Source organism: Alosa pseudoharengus, unplaced genomic scaffold, assembly GCF_046254945.1.
Source record: "Alosa pseudoharengus isolate Yale_2024_CS ecotype anadromous, Long Island Sound unplaced genomic scaffold, YU_APseudo_1.1 YU_APseudo_1.1_scf_4, whole genome shotgun sequence".
Classification (NCBI taxonomy): Eukaryota; Metazoa; Chordata; class Actinopteri; order Clupeiformes; family Clupeidae; genus Alosa; species Alosa pseudoharengus.
Genome location: NW_027468774.1, coordinates 19,598,876 through 19,619,825, shown reverse-complemented (window position 1 = coordinate 19,619,825; position 20,950 = coordinate 19,598,876). Strand labels below are relative to the sequence as shown.

The following is a 20,950-nucleotide window of genomic DNA, read 5'->3' as shown; positions in this document are numbered from 1 at the left end:
TATAATGTGCTGTCTGATTATTGTTTTAGACAAAATTGTGCAAAGTAAAGGGGCATCATACAGGCCCCTCTGATTGGACGGACAGTATATCAGTCAACCGGGCAAGAGGTCAATTGTTATACGTCTTGGAAAATGATGAACTGATACTTTAGTGTGATATACTGTATATGTTTCAGTGACCTCTAAATCAGATTAAACACCAAAACCACTTCCCTATAGGCTAAATAATGCTTAACTATGTGTTTGTACAGCTTGAACATTGTGGAACACTTACATGCAAAAACACACTGGCTCTATTTAAAGAGTCAACAACCATTTCCATTGATTCACCAAATTTGCAACAAACCACTCTTTCAAAATAAAAGAATGTTCCTCAACAATGCAAGATTCTAAAGTTCCATGTTAAGTTAGATGGGGTCAGATATTCTTTAGAATGTGTATTCTACAACATTCTAATTACAGTTTTGTCAGCATTTGCTGAAGAATAATGCATAAAACAACCCTCATTTTAACATATTTCCACCAACTGGATTTTCATGGTCTTTTACTATGGTGTTTCACCAATTGAAATATACAAATGTGAAAATAAATTCTGCTGCAATTAGTTTTGGGTCAGACCTTACTTTGCCTGGACTATTACAGACTTTTCTTTATTTGAATTTCTTATTTATTTTATTACTTGTTCATTTTTGTTTGTTGTCTGTCTTGTATGTCTACCGTTAGGTGTCGCGGGTACGCTGGCGATTACGCCGCTCCATCAGGCATCTTTTGTCTTGTGCGTCAATTGTTATTTTGTAAATTTGTTTGTTTGTCTTGATGTCACGGGAACGCTGACAACCTACGTCGCTCCGTACGGCATCTTTTGTCTTAATGTCCAGTGTGTAAAGTGACCTTGGGTGCTTTGATAGGCGCTATGTAACAAATAAAATGTATTATTATTATTATTATTATTATTATTATTAGCTCTGTTGTGGTATTTATACAAATTAGCTATACGTAATTACATTATGCCCTGTTTGCCCATGTTAACAAACAATTTCAAAAAAACTTGTAATACATTGTTTGTTTGTCTTGAGATAAGTAATCAACTCAGTAATTTTCATGGGGATATGTGAAGGTAATTTTCCCCCCTATTTGCGTGAGAAAAATACTGATTAGGTGCAAGAATAGGGTATATTTGGGTCTTTTTTCGAAAACTTAACAAAATCAGTTAAGTTTTCTTCTGTTGCAATTTGTTCAAACTTTTTTCATAAAATGACTGGACTATATGGCTTTGGTGTGTTGTAACTGTGCATTTTGTATTGATTTATTGGAGTTGTAGACAGGGTTAAATCGCTTTCTTCATAAGCTGAATGAAAAGAACAATTTGAATAAACTGCAGTTTATTCCCACAATCAGACCTGTTTTCTTTCCTATGATTTGGCACAAAACAATCTTTGAAGGCGATGAATCAAATAAATAACTGACTATTAACAGGAAGAATTCCAAAACTACAAAAATATAGCTGTGCTGTGTCATATTGTTTATTACAATTATATTACATACAATTCATAGAACAAACACCCAAATAACATACAAAAACATAGCTGTGTTTTGTCATATTGTTTATTACAATGATATTAGATACAATCCATTCAAGAAACATGCACATGTAAAATGTTGTACTATATTTTAATTGTTAATATAGTTTTGCTGAAGCTACTTTGATAAGCACCATATATGATCAGTTATGCTGTTCAAATTCAAATATGTGTCAAAGGAAATTATAGGCTTAGCATATACAATATATTGTCTGTTGCTCATATATCCCAAACAATGTATAACAAGACATATTTGGACAAATACTCTTCGTGAGATTACAGCAGTCAGAGTTGCCACACCAAAAGACAACGCGACCAAAGACGTGAGGGAGGGAGAAGCAGCTCCCCTGTTCACTCTCTCTGTGCCCACCAAGATGGGAGCACACAGTTCCACAAGGCAAGGCAAGATTTATTTATATAGCACATTTCATACCAGGGCAGTTCAAAGTGCTTTACATAAAAAGAGATGCCATATATACATCGAGGTAATTTTGATAAAATCTAAGTTATAAAAGTTGATACATATCATACCCAGAGAAATCATAAACAATTAAAATAAACATATGAAAATAGGTAAATGAAAAATTAGATTTATGGGAAATAAAATTATGGGAAAATAGGGGAAGGATTAGATCAAATAAAGTTAAGGGAAAGCAAGGGAGAAAAAGTAGGTCTTTAACTTGGTTTTTAAAACAATCTGTTGAGGGTGCGGCCTTTATGTGTTCAGGAAGCTGGTTCCAGAGTTTGACTGCATATGAGCTAAAGGCGGCTTCACCACATTTAGTTCTAGTAGTTGGTGGAACCAGGAGTAGTCTCTGTTGCGACCTGAGTGACCTAGGGGGTGTGTAGTGGTGGAGTAGGTCTTTTAGATAAATGGGGTCGCTGCCATTCAGAGTTTTAAAAACAAGTAGCAGTGTTTTAAAATCGATTCTGTGACTCACAGGGAGCCAGTGTAAGCGTTTGAGTAGCGGTGTGATGTGATCTGTTTTTTTGGCTCTCATCAGAATCCTTGCTGCTGCGTTCTGGATTAATTGGAGTTGCTTGATTTTTTTCTTGGGAAGGCCTTTGAAGAGACTGTTACAGTAATCCAGTCTGCTGATATAAAGGCGTGAATACGTTTCTCAAGATCTGTTTGGGTCATTAGGTCCCTAAGCTTGGATATGTTTTTTAAGTGGTAAAAGGCTGATTAGTAACTGTTTTAATTAGGGCTGTCAAAATAACTGATTCATTTCGATTAATTAATTTGAGAAAAAATAACTGATTAATCGATTCCGTATGACCTTTGACCCCGAGCTGTTCTAGTCAGTAAAAATTAGACTGTAAAATGAAGGAGAGAGAAGAAAACGTGCTGCCTGGATCATTGATTGGAACATTTACTTTTAAAAAACGGCCTGATGGTGTTGATAAAAATAAGGTGTTGAAAATAAAGTCCTCTGCAATGTCTGCAGCAAGGAATTTGCATATCACCGGAGTTCATCAACTCTATAGTCGCACATCAATGCAAAGAAATAAGTGTTGACATTGAGGGGATTGTTAATTTATTTTAATTGTGTCCCCTATCTGTGGCCTGAAATGCCTTGTATGTGAAAAAAAAACTTCTTCCCGAAGCACTTTTGAATTTATTTCCTCAGCATATTAGGTCATATCATAGATTATTATGGCAATTATTTGAACAGTGAAAATAATATAAAAGAGTTTTTGAACTTTAATGTTACTAATGCTGATTATTCAATGATTCCTTTGAATTTAAATATTTAAAATACCTTCACAGCAAAAATTATATATGCGATTCATTTAGATTACATTTAGAGGGATGGATTTTAAGAATTATTGGTATTAGAGGAGTGAGGTCGCTGACCTTACCACCATTAAGACAGTATGTAATACAGGAAGGGAGTTTTACTTGTCTGATTATGGAGTCACCAAACAAAAGGTTTTTTGTGGAACCGCGGTGTCATTGTATGTATAAATAGTAAGATTTGGGGGGAGTTGGTGAGTGGCAGAGGAGGAATGGGACTCCATGGCTCTGGGGGGTGCCATAGGTTTGTCTTCAATTGTGATCACGGAATCCAGGAGTTGAGAAGGGGATCCCAGGTGTGTGACGTCATCAGAGGTTGCGGAGGTGGCTGGGGGGACAGCATGCGCGTCGGACTAATTGTCGTGGTGGAACGGGGTCGTCGGCTGTAGTAGAGGCTAATACACAGCGGGTGGAGGATGCATTGGATGGAGAAAGGCAGCGACGCCGTTTTCCACACAGTCCAGGTGATGGAGAAGTTCATCGTTTCCTCGTCCTGTGACGAGTCGTTGGATGAGGCGCTGAAGAGCCGGGTGTCGGTTCCACAGGCTGGGCTGTTGTGGAGAGTTGACCGGCTACTGCAGGTTGCACTCTGGGGGTGCTTATAGTTTGCCGCGAAGTCTCGGGGTTCATGTTGAGGTTGGAGAGCATTGGTAGAATTGGCGGCTGGTGGACTCAGGCGTTAGCTCCATGGCAGAATGCCCAGCGGCTGCAGGATCTGTGTCTGGGAGCAGTTCCACAGCATTTATCTCCCCCACCTGAATTGCTCTGTACGTGCCAGTGATATTGGTGTGGTGTTCCCTGCCGTCCTTGCAGGTTTTGGTGAGGAGCGCTCTGAAAGGAATGACCGCCTCCGTCTCAGTGCCCTTCATCCTCAACTCGCAGGTGTGGCCTGGGGGGACTACGACCTCCACGGTCAAGGAGTGCTCCTCGGATTGGGTCTTAAGAGTTGCTTTTCAACAGGGATGATGCATGTTTCTAGCCCAACACTGACCGAAGCCTTGCCAATGGTTGGAATGCCGACAGAGATGCTGGCAGACAACGAGAGGGACATGGAAAATCCGGTCTCCAAAGCGCTCAGACTCAGTAGCCTCCGCCAGACTTACTGTCTCAGTGACCTGCTGCTTGTGTGCTACTTGGGACTTCTTCAGTGTGTGCGGTTGGCGCCTTGTGATATTTGCTTTTTCTGTAAGATAAGAGACCTGGGATAAATGCTGATTGTAGGGCTCGTGAACAACACTCGGGACTTTATAATCACTGTATGAGTATTCGTATCGATTTGGCATCCAGGGCAGATAACATTTATTTGGAGATGGCTTGGAGTTAACATTTGGAATTCCATGTAGAAAAATCTCTACATTTAGATCAGGATCCAGGGGTGATCCTATAATACCAAAAGACAGAAAATGTGAGGATGAGGACTACAGTTATACACAAATACACAGCTAAATGTGCATATTAAGTGTGAACAAAGTATGTTCATCTTTTGAAATAACTTCAATGTGCATATTCTCCACTACAATTGATCAAATCAGACCGTAACAAAAGAAAGATAGACCATTTTGTACAACATAGACCACTTTTTTGTACAACAGCATGCATCTATCTGAAAGGAGACTTGTTATCATCTGTACATAAGTGGTACATAAATTATCAAAAATGTCCAATACACCACTGTGTTTTGTAATGTCTTCACAGCATCTTGATCATTGGCAATAATTAATCAAGCATTTTTGGCAATGCTGTATGACATTTAAGCTGAACTGAGTTACTCCAGAATTACTCTCAGCATCACTGATCTCCATTAATTTAATATTTCTCTAAAGAACTGTTGTTTTCATACTTTCAAAGTTGGCACAAATGATCACCGTACATTAAAATATAGGCCTATTTGTACTAATAAACTTAGCCTAGTGGGCAAAATGTTCCCCAGAGTTGTAGTTATTGTGTATAGCTACTGGTCTATTTAAACACAGAAAACCATCTCATAATACTGTACATTACTCACTTTCTGGGTCTTTAGGCATTGCTGACATGTCTGGCAGCGGGAGCTCCTCTGGTCTCATAGAATGCTGTAAGTGTATATTCAGGAGGAGGAGACTCTCTCCTACAGGTGAGCTGGATGCAGGTGTTCATGTTCATACATCACTTCCTGATTTGGGCCTTTAAAAAGGGCATCAGATGAGTCTCTTCCGCACCGTTTTGGACTTTGTTTTGCTTATTCACTACACCGCATTATCCTGACTGCTTACACTTTTATTTTCCAAACCCAACACTAATGCTGACTTCACTTAACCTATTTTATTTAATAAATCTATACACATTCAAACACAACAGATACAAACACAAGTTATGGTAAAATGGAAAACAGAGGAAGTAAACATGTGTAAAAAACCTCCTAGGCATCATAATAACAGATATACATGGTCAATAGATGGACATGAACATATGTGCACTTCCACGAAGCACAAGGTCAACACCCCGTGTGGTAGGCAGACTCATTAGGATTTTGGCTCTGAAACCTGCGTTTGTTTGCCAGGACAAACTAAGCTCAGAGTGAGAATCAGTTATAAACATGCAGTATTGACAAGGACTGTTTAGCTGATGGGACTTGTTTAGCACGTCAATAAAATTAAACTTTCGGAACACACCACAGAGAACAATCATAGATCCCTTTCACTACCCTCCCCCCCCCCCCCCCCCACACACACACACACACAAATATAGAAATACCAGCAAAACAGGTCAAGTTTACAGAATAAACAAAATAATCTTCAAGGCTCCTAGTTCAGTGGGCCACTGTTACAGCCCACCCACTGGAGCAAACAGCTCCAGCCAAGACCTACTTCACAGAGAATGGGAGAGCGCTAAAGCCAGAAGGCTTTAAATACTTGAGAGCCCTTTGAAAATTCTCTCTGAAGAGCACATCTGAACGACACATGACAAACGCAATTTCTCTAGAGGTCGAGCTGGCCTATGGGCACAGATGCTCAGAACTGCCATTGTTTTCAAGTTTTTGCATGACTTGCATTGATAGGTAATGCAATTGCATTGCACAGTGGACTGTCAAAAGGATGCAGAACACACTATCCACTGAGGTAACTTAAATAAAATCTTTGAAGCCCTTCTGTCTAATAATCAGTGGTAAAATATGCGCATTTAGCATGTTCACATCTCAAAATCATTAGGCTATGTAGCCTAGATGGATGTATTCTTCAATGATGCTGAGCGATCCTGACCAAGTTACAATAGCGTCACCTAGTGGCAAATAAGTCTCCGACAAACAACAAGCACTGACAACAAAATATTAGTAGCCTAGACCAGGTAGAAATATAAGCCATATTCACAATCAGTGCATCTTATGCTATGATATGTCAAAGGTGGCCAAATTGCAGACATCGACCTAGACAATATTTCTTCTGAATCATTTTCATTTAGCCTACCACTACGTTGTCACAGCCTATGTGTAAATGCCCTAATTTTACACGGGAGCTCTCGCTGTTTCATGAAAAAGATGTCAGTGAGTTGCTAAACCTAGAAGTAGCCTAATAGCAAACTATTAGGCTGTAACTTTATAACTTCAAGCTCTTACCTCCTCCACGGTAAGTGGCATACATATTCTGTACTCTTTCATCAGCATTTCAGCGTGTTCGGTCTTCGGTGAACCAAAAGTCTTCTGAAGAGAGGTGCCTGTGTGACCGAATGAAGACTAACAAGCGTTTTTCACAAGTTGAATAACCTACGTCTTTGATAAGGTTAACTGTCCTTCAACTTTTCATTGAACTGCTTGTACGTAGGCTAGGCTATACATTAATTAAAATAGAGTAGGATATAATTTAAAAATAGAAATTGTGACAAGATTCCATGGATCCACAGCCAGGAAAACGTTGTGTTTCTTTCATGATAAATGAAGATAGGTCATGCACGAAAAGTAAAATTTCACTAGGTTGGTCTTCACAGATGTCGTGAAATCGTCGCCTTTAGATGTCGCGCCCATGTCAATTCGCTTTTTAAGATGATTGCTTGCTTTCTGTCTTTTGAAGCTGCCAGTCTGAGTGTTGATAGTTCAGTGGAGTTCAATAGCCTCTCTTCTCACACAGGATTGGTTTGCCCTTCCCATAAAAGAAGCCGACCATTTGAGAAGCTCCGATGTGGGATGCTCAGTTGCAGCGAGGGGAATGTCCAGATACCGCATGAACACCGCACTCTCCGTACAGCCTATATGTAGGCTAGCCTACACTTGAATGCACGTAGCCTACGCTACTGAAAGTGACAGTAACCATTTGTGATGACTCGACCTGACAAAGCTGTCTGCGAAAGAATTAACTCACATGTTCAATTTGAATAAGTTTTTTTTTTTTTTTAATTCAGACCGCTCAGTATTCAAACCATTGAACATTTCATGACTGATTTGATGAATCACCCAGACGTTGACACAGAGTGACACAGAGCAACACAAAGAAGGCTTGGCATTTCGGGTAGGCCTATTAGTAGGCCTAGAGGTCCTGGGTAAGATTTGTATGCACTTCATTTAGCGGAGAATATCTCAACTGTTATAGACTAATACCCCATTGAACAACGTGGGATGTGTGCCAAAATCTCTACTCGGGACAAAAGTCCTGAAAATGACCACAACAGATGACACTATTATCACACTACAGGTGAATGGGACTTTTTCCCCTTTATAGATATCCCCATACATTTCTACCAGATTAATCTTCATATTAAGAGAAATACTTTTTGTATTAGGCTACACTTTGCCTAAAAAATAAAATAAAATATGCAAATGAGGCAATATCTCATTAAATATGCATACATATAAACCCTTGAAGTTACAGATTTTCTGAGGTAATCACAATGTTCACAGTGACCATAATTATAAGGTCTTAAAAGAGTGTAAGCATTCTGATTTGATATACAGAAAATGGCTAAAAAACAGTCAACCTATTACATACAACTAGTGACATACATGAATTGGCAGTTATGTATTAACCTAAACTTACATGACTTACATTTCCTACCTGTTCTAAATATTGCTGTCATCACGCCATCACCTCCAACTTTTTTTTCTCCAACAAAAGTTTACTTGGCAGCCATAGTGACCTAAGGTCATAGCAGAGCACATGGCTGTAAAGCAAGATGACTTGTGAGATCAAGAAAAGTAAGGAAATCTACTCTTTATTCTTTGTGTTGGCATGTGTCTTCTTATGTATCATTATCATGAGTTGTAGTTTTGTGTATTTAAATAATTATAATGAATTTGTATCAGTTTTATATTTAATTTGGTGTGTATTGTAGTTAGCTTGCTGCTAGTGTTTTTGTTTTGTTTTTTTGCAAAATGGGGAAAATGTCATCACCAGATTGTCTCAGACAAGTTGATGAAGTTACGATGTCTTCATGTCATGAAGTTATTCCTCACAAAGAACAGATAAGTTGGTACATACCAATTACTCATATTTAAAATCTTATTTTACAAAATTCCAAAAGATCTGAAGAAAGTGAGAGAACAACTTATGGATCTACATCACTGACACTGTCATCAGGTGACAAAGATGTCTTTGTGTGCCTTTTATACCACATAACAATTGTGGCTCATCCGCAACTCAGGAGTGAAATTATCAATATTACCACTTCATGATATCTGCATAGCGCTGGGAGACGAGCTCACACAGTGTCTCCCAACACTACCTGTGCTAGCTGGGTGCGATACAACCAGCAAAATATCAACCAAACTTGTAGCTTTGAGCACTGTCCACAAACCAGACAACTCTTTTCTGATTCTCAATGTCAACTGTCCACAGCTAACAGAGTGCAACACAAATGGCAGAAACATTCTTGGTCAAATGTCTCAAACCATCAACGGACATGGAGACATTTGACGACCTGCGCATTGCTGCGTTCAATAGTAATGCCCTTAAGATGGACTTTAAGAGGGCCGCTTGCACCTCAACTAATGCAAGAAAACATACAAAGAGCCAACAGCAGCTTTGGGTCCAAACACAATTTACAGACACCTTGATCTTAAATGCAGATGCTTATGGTTTTGTAAGAAAGTGCAGTTTATTAGTTCCTGAGATTGTAATCTCAAAACCTGAAGGTTTACCAGATCCCTGCTCGTGTGGCAAGTGTGCACACAAGAATGGGTGTCCCTGTCGGGTAGCTGGTATCCGTTGTTGCAAGTACTGCAAATGCAAGGGAGGCTATAGTTGTAAAAATCCTATCACTGAATGAGGTCTCATCATCATTCCCATACCTGGACTCTGTTGTGAAAGTTTTACCTTGCTGTTGCTGGGAATAAACCTGTTGTTTTGTATTTTTCACTTTAACATTCCAATGATAATAGCAAGGTTTGATATAAACTTACTTTTTGCCCCCAGGTAACATTGTACCATTGCGGAATGAATATTAATATTTTACAAATATGAAGTTATAATAATACAAATTATCATAGGAAATAATCAAAATCACTGTTATGTACTAATTAAAAGCTCCATAAATCTCCCCAAACATTCTCCGGTACAGTATACATACACACACAACCACACACACATATCCATGAGTTTGCACACTTACACCCATGCATACTCATGTATGCGTACTGATGCACACTCATGCAAGTTACCTGCACCTGACTTTCTGAAAGTTTAGTAAGCAATTTGTCTCATGGGAACATGCAGTTTTTAGTAATTTCCTATGACACCTACATTGATATGTTATGAAAAGTTGTTGATAATACACCGGTAAATGTATACCTGATAGTCACAGTTTGATTAAAATAAAAGGTTCCTAAGGTTAACCGTTGAAATTCCAAAATGCTTGGGGTCATTTTTGACCCTACGTATGGTACTGATACAAAAAATGCAATTACTTAAAAATATATACCAATTAGATACAAATCCAAATTTGAGGTATACATGTAGATTAAACAATAATAATTTAAAATGACCAAGATACTGCAAAAAAAAACAACCGCTGGGGTAATTTTTGACCCCACTTATGCATCCCTTGTTATTAATTTATAATACTATAATATTAAATAAATGTTCCATTCAATACAGCACAAAACACAATTAAAAATATCAAACCAGAATTCGTACACATACACTACATGGTCATTGTAAACATTGTGATCACCTCATAAAATCTGTACCTTCAAGAATTTATATGTACGCATATTTAATGAGATATTGCCTCATTTGCATATTTTATTTTATTTTTAGGCAAAGTGTAATACAAAAAGTATTTCTCTTAATATGAAGATTAATCTGGTAGAAATGTATGGGGATATCTATAAATGGGGGAAAAAGTCCCATTAACCTGTAGTGTGATAAGTGTCATCTGTTGTGGTCATTTTCAGGACTTTCGTCCCGGGTAGAGATTTTGGCACACATCCCACATTGTTCAATGGGGTCATATTAGTCTAGAGTTAGTGAACTCATGACGTCTACTCTAGCATAGGTCGATTGAATTTTTAGTTTTTAATTTGATTAGTTGATATAGGAGGAGTAGCATGCACTGAGTAAGCACAGCAGCATTGTCTTGTACACTGGATAGGGTCATTCCATGTCAATTCAACCAGGGCCCACGCACTTAGGTCTCAAAAAACTCTGAAAAAATTACCAGGTGTAGCTATGTTACCCAAAATTTGAGCTTCCTACATTAGTTCTTGCGCTATGGGTTTGGGAACTTTGACAAAAAAAAGAGGCCGAACAAAATCGACCCCCCCCCCCTGTAAAACTGGCTGTATCTTGGAAAGTATTGATCTTACATAAAAGTAATTTTACAGGGTGTCTCCTGTGTAACATAGTTACACCTGGTAATTTTTTCAGATTTTTTTGAGACCTAAGTGCGTGGGCCCTGGTTGAATTGACGTGGAATGACCCACTTGATAACAAAGAAGATGCATGCTGCTGGCGAGTTAAGCTTTTTTTTTTAAGTTGGCAAACGTTTGATCAACTAGCTAACAAGCTCCGCTGGTAGGAAAACGCATGGGACTCATGAGTTGTAGCGCTATTGCGTGCACAGGGGATTTGAAAGACAACTGTTTATCCCGCCCCTCGGATTGAGTACTGCCAATGGTGAGTTCCCAGACCCTACATCTTGATGTGGGTCTGGCTCGTCAGGCTACAAAAACATTGCAAGGGAATGCAAAACTATTGCTAAGGAACTCAATTGGGGCTCAAAAAACTAAATCCCACCTCAATGAGAATAAATCCCCACCATGTCCCTTTGGAGGTTCCAAAGTTTTCAGGTGTAGTGTGTGGAGTTAAATAAATAACCTACATCATGCATGGTTAGAATACACCAAATCAGTAAAACTCTTGTCAGTGTTCTCTCTTACATATAGAATATCTGCTATTCAGTCTAAATCTGGTTGAAATTTGAACACAACAGCTAATTAAATACACAAACAAGTTGACCCCTCAGTGTTCCTGAAGCAAAGTTGGGGGTTTGTGCTCTTTGCAAGATGTCTGCAAAGACGGCATGTTCCTCTCAGGCAGTGACTGCCTGTTTAGACAGTGGTACCTAGGGCTGGGCGATATATCGGTATTACGACTACGACCGATATATTTTTGAAAACGATATGTAGTTTAGACAATATCGTAATACCGGTATTATGTCAAATAATGGGCCATTTTATCAAAGCCACTTGCTCTTCTGTGTTCAGACCATTCAGATAGCCGCAGCTCTGCTCAACTGCGCCCCTTGCGTGTGCACGTTCTCCCTCGCAGCACTACAAACTTTCAAACATGACGGACACTGAGTCAGATTTTGTTTACCTGGATCAGAGGTTGGTGCTGATGCCTATTCCGTCGGCACATCAACGGCTAGACCGAGAATTCTCTAGCCGAAAATTCCACTGGAGCTCCAAGCGGTTTTGTACACGCAGATTTAAGTTACAACACTGTTTAGCAGCTACAGCTCTTCGGTAAAATGTCATTTTTGGTACATAGCCTAGCTAATTTAAATACACTGATGAATGCTTGCGTTTAGTGACAGTAGCAGATCTAAAGTCCTCAGGGAGGCAACCTAAACGCTGATTTTATTAAGAGGATATGCACGCGACTCGCGAGCAGTTATGGCATCATTTTTTATGATTCCTGAAACCCCATTCAATCGTGCATAGGGATTTTTCTTACGAACCGGAACATGCAAAAATGAACGCATACAAAACGACGGTAGCATCTATCACACTCTTGATGAGTGACTCAGTTACGTTGTTTAAGTAGCCTAATTTTTTAAAACTTTTTTTTTTGTTGAAAGCAACATGTCTAGGCCATCATAATCTACATTTGCTTGTCATCTAGGCCCTATTAAACCCTTAGAGGTAAAAAAACTGCATTGTGTGACAAAACCGCAGGTTTTTTTCAATATTGTTGTGCCCAAAATAGCCTATTGCATTGTGCAGTACAATGTAGGCCTGCGTTGTCAGTCAGGGTCAACTTTTGGTCTTTTGTTATTTGCGCAGCTTTATCAGAGCAACTGCCTATGCCTATTGTAGGCCTATGTTATGGTTTACACTTTATTGCACAGCTGTTAGAGCAGTCTGAAATTAATATAATTAAAACTGGCTGTGTTGTCATAATTGTTGTGTTGAGTGAATATATGAAGCACTTCGCTCTTTCTGCTTGAAATATCAATATCGTATCGATAACGTATATCGCCAATCAGCCCCAAAATATCGGGATATCAGTTTTGGTCCATATCGCCCAGCCCTAGTGGTACCACAAGCTCATGTGGAGTGCAAGGGCCTACCTGCAAGTGTTACATCATCTGGTCCTCTCCTCTCAAAACATACAGTCATGATGATCATGGAGTATTTTTCCTCCAGACATAATGTGATTGGGAGGGGTGGGGGTAACACAAGATAAATTTTAAAAACTCATTTACCAAACAGAAATGCAAGAGAATGTGAGTCTCTATATTTAAATTTTCTACAAAGCAAGTGACCTCGTGGTGGCTTTTGAGCCTTCACTAGGCTGTAAGATCATGTGAAACAAACCATCAAAGTCCCTTGCTGCTTGAATGCATGACTGCCTACAGACTGGCCTGCTGTCCATCACTTTACAACTGCATTTCCCTGCCTGTGATGGCAGTCCAATACCCCAACATGTTGACCATACACATGAGCAGTTTTCCAGGAAGCAGGGAGGAAAATATTTGACCATAATGCCATGCGAAAGGCTGACAAGTGGATCCAAGATGGCGTAGAAAGTATAGCTAGGTAAGTGCAGACTTCCTATGAAGATCTTATAGCTGGGTGTATATAAGATCTTGATCAAGCGTCTAAACTCTGCTCAAAGTCAAGATACATAAGAAAGCTTCGTCAAGATGCACTAAAGATTAAGTTTTCCGACGCGTAATATACGATATGAATCGAATCAATATAAGGCCTGAACCGCAACCCTTGCAGCCTACTAGCTACCTAGCGTTAGTACAACTAGCTGGCTAACTAGCTAGCTTTCCCTAGCTGCACGAATAGACAGCCAGCTAGTTGGTCCGCTCGCAAGCTGAACGCATCGACACAGCTGTTGTTTATTGTACACTGTAAACGCAAAAGTGTTGCTGGTTATTTTAGGTTGCAGTCCTTTCGTGTTGGTGTCGTGAAATGTGTTGTTCGATTTACCTTGTAACGTTATGGGGGCGTGAGTTGTTCAAGGCCAAGAGAGCTATTTAGCTAGCTAGCAAGCTAACATTGGCTAGCCAGCTAGGTACTTAGCAAGCTGGGTACTAGCCACAGCGCAGAAAATAGACAGCAATTGCATTGACGGGCAGTTGAGTCTCCATGGGTTATCGGGAACTACTTCGAGATTTCATAACACCAGCTTCGAAATATTTAGCAGTTGTCACTTGAGAGGCATTTTGTTGTATATGTGTTGATGGGAAAAATCACCGAGACACTGTGTCACGTAGCAAATGAATAGCAGAATGTGGTTGTTTTCCTCTCTTGATGGACATGCAACACACACTCAGACGGGACATCTATAATTAACTGACCTGGAATCCAAATATAGACTGTTTATATTTTTCTAAGTCACTATGTTACCTTTTTTGGTCTGATCCAAGTTAATTAGATCTACCATTTAAAAGTAGCTAAGTTGGATGTTAACGTTTGCTAACGTTATTGACGTTCAAGTGAAAACTAGCCAACTTGAATCACGAACTACCATTTAGACTAATGTCTGTCCTGTGTAGTGTCTTGGGTGTATGGCGTAAACTTACGAACAGTTTAGTTGTGACAATGTCATTTAGAACTAAACAATAGACTTCCCTTATATTTCCCCCCACCGTTAGTCGTAGTATGGTATTGAGTGGGCACGGGTGCCACGCACGTCCTCTCGTACGTCTGCGTGGTTGGATCTTCTGCACGCTACACCACTATCAGTGCGTTAAACTACTCCTGCTATTCAGACTGCCTACTTCAATAAGATCGTGAGGATATTTGTTATATGCCTACACTTAGCAAATGGAGAACAGCCAATTGTGATCCTGAACCAGTTTACACTGATTGGAAGTACACAAGGCCTTACTCATAATGATGAAAAAAGAGAAGTTTCTCTCTAGTAGTCATTAATGTTGGCGTGGCTAGTTTGTAAACTCTGTAGAGCACTCCCCCTCCCAGCTGAATATAGGCCTAAATTTCACTGCACATCTAAATTTTGCAACCCTGTATCTGTAGTTAACCTGAAATCAGAGAGCCACTTTCCTCCCCTTTTTTTTTCATTTTCGGACCCTAAAGCAGTTGTTTACTCTTTCTCCATAACTGAGTATGTTGCTTCTAGTTCATGTACTTTGCAGATTTCTCAAATAATTATTTGTCTCAGTATGCTGTCAATCTGATGAAAGTGTTGGTTCTCATTCTGAATCCCCCCCCCCTTTCTCTCTTTCAGGAACTCTGTCCCAGAGACATGGAGGACGGGCGACCACAGAGGTCATGTGAAGAAGCCATTGGATCACTAGTGAGACAAGAGTATGAGGAGGCGGTGACCCAGAGCACAGAGGCGCTCCTGGCTCTCGGGCCAGGGCCCCTGGGCCCCCATGGGGCCGCCCTGCGCTCGCGCGCTTTGCTGTACAGAATCGCCGCTTTACTACAGCTGGTAAGAGATCCTCCCAAATCTCCAACCCCCCACCCCCCCCCCCCCAGTTAATGCTTCCAGCCGTGTTGTACACCACAGCTCTTGTCTGACCTTGTTTGTTTTAGATAACCTGACTGTGTGAAAAGTAAGCATGTGCTATGTGTTCATCTCTTGACCACTGTTTAGAGATGATGTCGACTTCTTTGACAGAGTGTCTCTTCCAGAGTATGTTTTTTTTTTTTGTTCTCACATTTTTGGACACTGACTTTGTTCAGTGAATGCCCACGTCATGTCCGCTAGTGTTCAGTTCCTCATTTTGACCGCTGTCATGAACGACTGTGGTTTGTCTCAAAGCATCAGAGTATGAGAAGGATGTTGCCAAAGTCAAGATGTTGTTTGAGACAACTTGCTGAATAAGAGTTTTAGTCTTATGGTGTTTTTAAGTCCACTGATGTGGTCACTGGGATCGGACTGGACCCACATCCCAAGGTCTTGTTTCTAGGCTTTGTGACTACTGGATTGCATACAGAGAAACGGCTAGATCATTGTTTCCCAACCTTGGGGTCGCCTGAAATTCAAAATCTTACAATTGACCTGTACATTATATTAAAATATATATACATTACATAAAAATATTAAAAACTTAAGTAACTAATCGGATCCTTCATTACAATCTGGCTACGTAAAAATAAACTTAGACTGGCCACATAAGATGTTAGATTGACGTAATCATGCTAGATCAACGTTCCAAACAAAGTAGCAAAACAACCAGATGCACAAAGATAGCCAAACGAATGAGCTTGCTAGAAGTACCACTCTCGACTGGGTGTTACGGCAGAGATGTTGTGAATGATTGGGGTCGCCAATGTTTTGACATCAAAATAGGGTCACCTGCCAAAAAAAGGTTAGGAATTCTTGGGCTAGATGTTTGGAGGTGTTTGACCTCATTGCTGTCTGCACAGAATTATGGGGAATTACCTCACATATACACTTTTCCCATGTATTTGTTTGACACAATACAATAAATCAAAGCTTGAGGGAAATCAGCATCCTGTTATATATACACATGCTGAATGTCTAGTCCTGTAATTACTTGTAAATGAACAAAGCCAAATGAGTAGCACAAAAAACATGTTTGTCTTTAGTCAGGCTACATGTTGACTGTAATGGTTGCAGATGAAAGCATGTGGGAGGTGTGCACCATTTCCATTCCAAGTTCAAACACGCTTAATGTCTGATTATCTTTCTGCTCTTTCCAGTAGCACCAAATTAGCCGTTGGCAAAGGCTACAATGTCACTAATCTAAACTAGCTGGTTAAACCATTGAGGTGTACATGGCACATTTCTAAACACTTGGCCATCAAATCGAATGCCTGCTCGAAAATATGTTGCTACAATCTTCTCTGGTCAATCTTGAGAGCCTTTTCTATAACACAACCACTTGTATACATATCTCTGTCAATCCGTCCTTACTAAACAGTGTTGCCAGACTACTTGAATGCCTCATGTCCTAACATCATTTAGTCTTTTCATGCATACTGATTATTGTGTAGGAAGTCACTTGAAACGATTTATTTTGTATTTAACTATTAACTATTTATTGACCAGGGTTCCCACGGGTCATGGAATTTCTGGGATATCATGGAATTTTGATAAAGTCTATTCCAGACATGGAAAGTCAGGGAATTCTATCATATTTGGGGCAAAGTCATGGAATATAAGGGAATTGTGTTGTAGCAGTTTAGAATATACTTGGCAAAACATTAATACAAATATAATTATTTCCATGCAGAATTGGTGTATATCTGGTTATTAGATTTACTGCTTGTTTGAGTGGTGATGGTTAGCCCAACTTTGTTCATTCAATGACCATTTATTCATATTCCACTCTAAAAAAGTCAACGATTCTTGAACACTACATGGCTGCTCTGAAATCTTATCTCATTATAGGTCATGGAAATTCAGGGTTTTTGTCAGGAAAAGTCATGGGATTTTACACTTGAAGTAGAGTGGGAACCCTGATTGAGCCTTTATACATTGGCATCAGTAAATTTCTCTCTCTCTCTCTCTCTCTCTCTGTTTGTTTCTGTCAGTTATTAATGGTCAGTACACCATGTAAGAACCGAGGCTTGTTTGAGAGAATGCCTTGCTGTTCTGTATTTCTTTAGAATTTCATAATCCTTTTTCAGAATTAGGTCTGAATAAATAAAAAATAGCAATTAATAATGTGGATGGGAAAAGATTAGAATTGGGTCAGATTGAGCTGCAGTGTGAACTTAGCCTTAGGGTGTGTCGTATAAATTAGGAGGGCCTGCAAAATACAGCACATAGTGCCGCTCCCTTAAAACATTTCTCACAGTTTTAAATACTGTGCGGTTTGGAAAAACCAAGACTGCTGCTGGACCAGCCGCAACAATGTGGAAAGGTAATGTTGCCCCATAGCCCAGAGCAGTCTATTCATAAAAATGTGCTTTAAAAAAACATTTGTTTGGTGCCGTACGTAATGTGCACAAGTGCAACAGTGTCTAGATTGAGCTTGTGAGTTGTGGCTGGTCTGAGTGGAACATGTTATCAAGCTCTTCAGCTCAACAGTTGGCAGTTAAGTTCATAATTGTACTCAAACTTTTAGCTGACTTGACACTGAATTGAATGTTGAAAGCATAGCTAAGCATAATATAGAGTATGTGCAATAAGGGCTTTTGTTAACATGATTCTAATAGAGCTCTTGCAGATATAGATGAATGAAACAAGTGCACATTGTATATAATGTTTTCTGTATGAAACAGAAGCGAGTGCTAGACATAGCTGACATAAGAAGCTGATAATGATGATGTTGGCAGTGTTCCGGTATGCGCAGGGCCCATGGAACCATCCAAACTCCCCTGTCTAATAGCGCCCCTACACAGACACAACATCTTTTTTTTTTTTTTTTCATGGATCCTTACGAAAGATTGCAGCAGTGTCAGTTTATTGTCCAACCAGAGCTGAGGGTTTGAATATGTGGGCTTAAATGGTTAGTCACTATGTGTTCTGTGACTAGCAAGAGACTGTTTTGTCTGTCATTTCTGACCTTGTTCCACTGTACTGGAAAGCAGGTAGAATCTCCAACATCATAATGTTGCACTTTCAAATGATCAAGGTATATTCACTGCATCCTGTGTTTTACTCCTAACAGAAGAACTACGATCAGGCAGACAAAGACTGCGAGCATGGTAAGTCTTCAGCCAGGGCCGATTACGTGGCTTACGACGGCCATTTGTTTTGAGTGCAAATTAAATGTAGTCTCTCTGCTTGATAGGCCAAATTAAAGTTGATAACTGCATTGAAGACAAGTGTTCAGCGTCTATGTATGTATGTATGTATGTATATATGTATGTTTGTATATACAATGATCTGACCATTCAGGTCAGTAAGTTCATAAAGCCTTCTGGGCTTCACTCCCATCTGCAGATCCAGAGCCCTTCACTGCTCCCTGAGTGCTTGTCTTCTTGTGGTTGGAATTGTGTAAAGTGATTGTCCAGTTGATAAGTGCACTGTAGATTGGTAGTGGACTGGTGTAAAATAATGCGAGGGAGAGCAGGGCAAAATTGCCCTGTTAAGAGATAGAATTACACATGTAGAGAAGGCCTCTGCTCCTTTCTGCTCAATCTAGATCTAGGAGGGTGTAAAAGAGTATCTCCAATAACATACACATTGTTCCATTCACCTGCATTTACAACTTTATCACAAGTGTGGAGCCAAGAGATAAAAAACACATGGTAGGCTGCAATGGTGATGAACAAGTAGTAGTGGATTCAACTGCACGAGCAAAAACTATTCCATCTTTTTGAAAGCTCTTCCTAGACTCTTGTTCTTCAGGTTGGCAGATCACAAACGTGCTGGTTCATGTGTTGTGTGTGTGTGAGATATTGTCCATGGTTTAATGCTTTGCTCCATGTCTCAGTCATTGCACAAGAGCTTGCCAAGGGGGACGGTTCTTTTCGGGTGGGACTCCAGGGCATGGTACTGGACGGGAGTCTGCAGGAGGTGTCCCACATCTTGTCCAAGGCCCTGTTTGGGGAGCCTCTGGTAAGGCCTCCCAGTAAATGTACTGCCTGTCCATGAGGTGTGAATGTAGCAATAGTTTATTTTGGGTAATTTTTCCAGTATAAATACATTCATGGAATAAACAAGCTAGAAGCAACCCATACATATTGGCACCAAACAGTATGAAGGTTTTGTTTTCCACATTTGTCTTCAAGCTTCCCATCTGTCATAAATGTTGAACCCTAGAAGGAATATGAATAAGCGCGTAGAAAGCGATATAGGAGTTTTGCTGTACTGTTGTGAGGGTCAATAAAAGTGTCAGTCGTGCAGCTTTGTTTACTCATCACAATAATGTTTTTTTTATTCTCCCCAGAATGGAATCATGACTAAAGACATGACCAGATTGAAAATGCTGCTCTCTGAAATAGAGGTGAGTGCCCTCCGTAAACCTCCCAAAACTGTTTATGACCTTTTCAATTATTTAGCATGCCATTACCCTATCCTTTTGCAGAAGAAATTTTATGCAGTTGGAACTGAGTAAATTCAAGTTAAAGTAATTGCCACTACATTTTTAGTCTAACTTTGTGAAAAAAGAACTTGTTTTAATCCTACTTTGCACCACAGGCAGCGAACAGTAAAATGCCGCCAGAATTCACAGAAGACAATGAGGAAGGTCAGTACTTTCTTGACCATGACAGTTTGTCCTCTGAGGTTTTTATTCTCTCCTTAAATAATTGAATAATAGCTTTATTGATCTCTCCCTCTTGTCCTCCCTGCCTCTCTTTTCTCTCTCTCTGTCTGCTTCAGATGGGAAGGAGGGATGGCAGTTTCGCCCCCCGCCAAGGGGGGTCACCAGCAGCGAAGAATACACACTTTGTAAAAGGTACGGGCACATGCCTATGCATTTCTGGAAAAGGAACACACACACACACACACACACACACACACACACACACACACACACACTCTGACTCTGACTCTGTTAAAGGGGAACTGTGAAGTTTTTTTTAGCTTAATTTACCTTAACAGCTTTGGAGTCATTGGAATGGTTATATGACTTTTTCCGGGTTCCCCCCTAGCGCAGGGGTCAGCAACCTTTTTTGCCTGGAGAGCCACTTTTACCAAATGTATTATTTTTTTAATCTCAGAAGAGCCACATAAAGACGGTTACAAGAAAAAGTTTGGATATTTAACGTACAGTTACTTTCATTCAACAGAGCCTACATTTTCTACTAGTTTTAATGTGCAAGTAACTTGAAATGTAAAGTGGAATGACAGAAATATAGGCCTTAGGCTTCCCATGTAGGCTAAACACCACCCCCTATTTTTCCAGTGTCCTTTGGTATGCAAAGTAACATCATAGTTAACAACACAACACTCAATTTTCGTTGACATGTCATTGGCGAAATTGAACATTAGGCCTACTAGAGATTAGATTTGGTAATGGCCTTGGAGTCTGGCTGGCTCATATT

The 20,950-nt window shown here is 39.8% G+C and overlaps 2 protein-coding genes across 3 annotated transcripts in view; one reads left to right on the top strand and one right to left on the bottom strand.

Annotated features, from left to right (window-relative positions):
- pitpnc1a (phosphatidylinositol transfer protein cytoplasmic 1a) overlaps positions 1-7,539 on the bottom strand; it is a 38,151-nt gene extending 30,612 nt beyond the window's left edge. Inside the window, exon 1 of the mRNA XM_076266819.1 lies at positions 6,968-7,539. Coding sequence (XP_076122934.1) covers positions 6,968-7,015 — 48 coding nt within the window. The 5' untranslated portion in view covers positions 7,016-7,539. The remainder of the gene's footprint in view (positions 1-6,967) is intronic.
- Positions 7,540-13,558: 6,019 nt separating this feature from the next.
- Positions 13,559-20,950, top strand: part of helz (helicase with zinc finger) — a 38,604-nt gene continuing 31,212 nt past the window's right edge. For both annotated transcript variants that reach the window (XM_076265173.1, XM_076265172.1), the window contains exons 1-7: positions 13,559-13,600; positions 15,267-15,473; positions 18,628-18,664; positions 19,396-19,520; positions 19,852-19,908; positions 20,103-20,151; positions 20,286-20,361. In XM_076265173.1, coding sequence (XP_076121288.1) covers positions 15,285-15,473; positions 18,628-18,664; positions 19,396-19,520; positions 19,852-19,908; positions 20,103-20,151; positions 20,286-20,361 — 533 coding nt within the window. In that variant the 5' untranslated portion in view covers positions 13,559-13,600; positions 15,267-15,284. The remainder of the gene's footprint in view (positions 13,601-15,266; positions 15,474-18,627; positions 18,665-19,395; positions 19,521-19,851; positions 19,909-20,102; positions 20,152-20,285; positions 20,362-20,950) is intronic.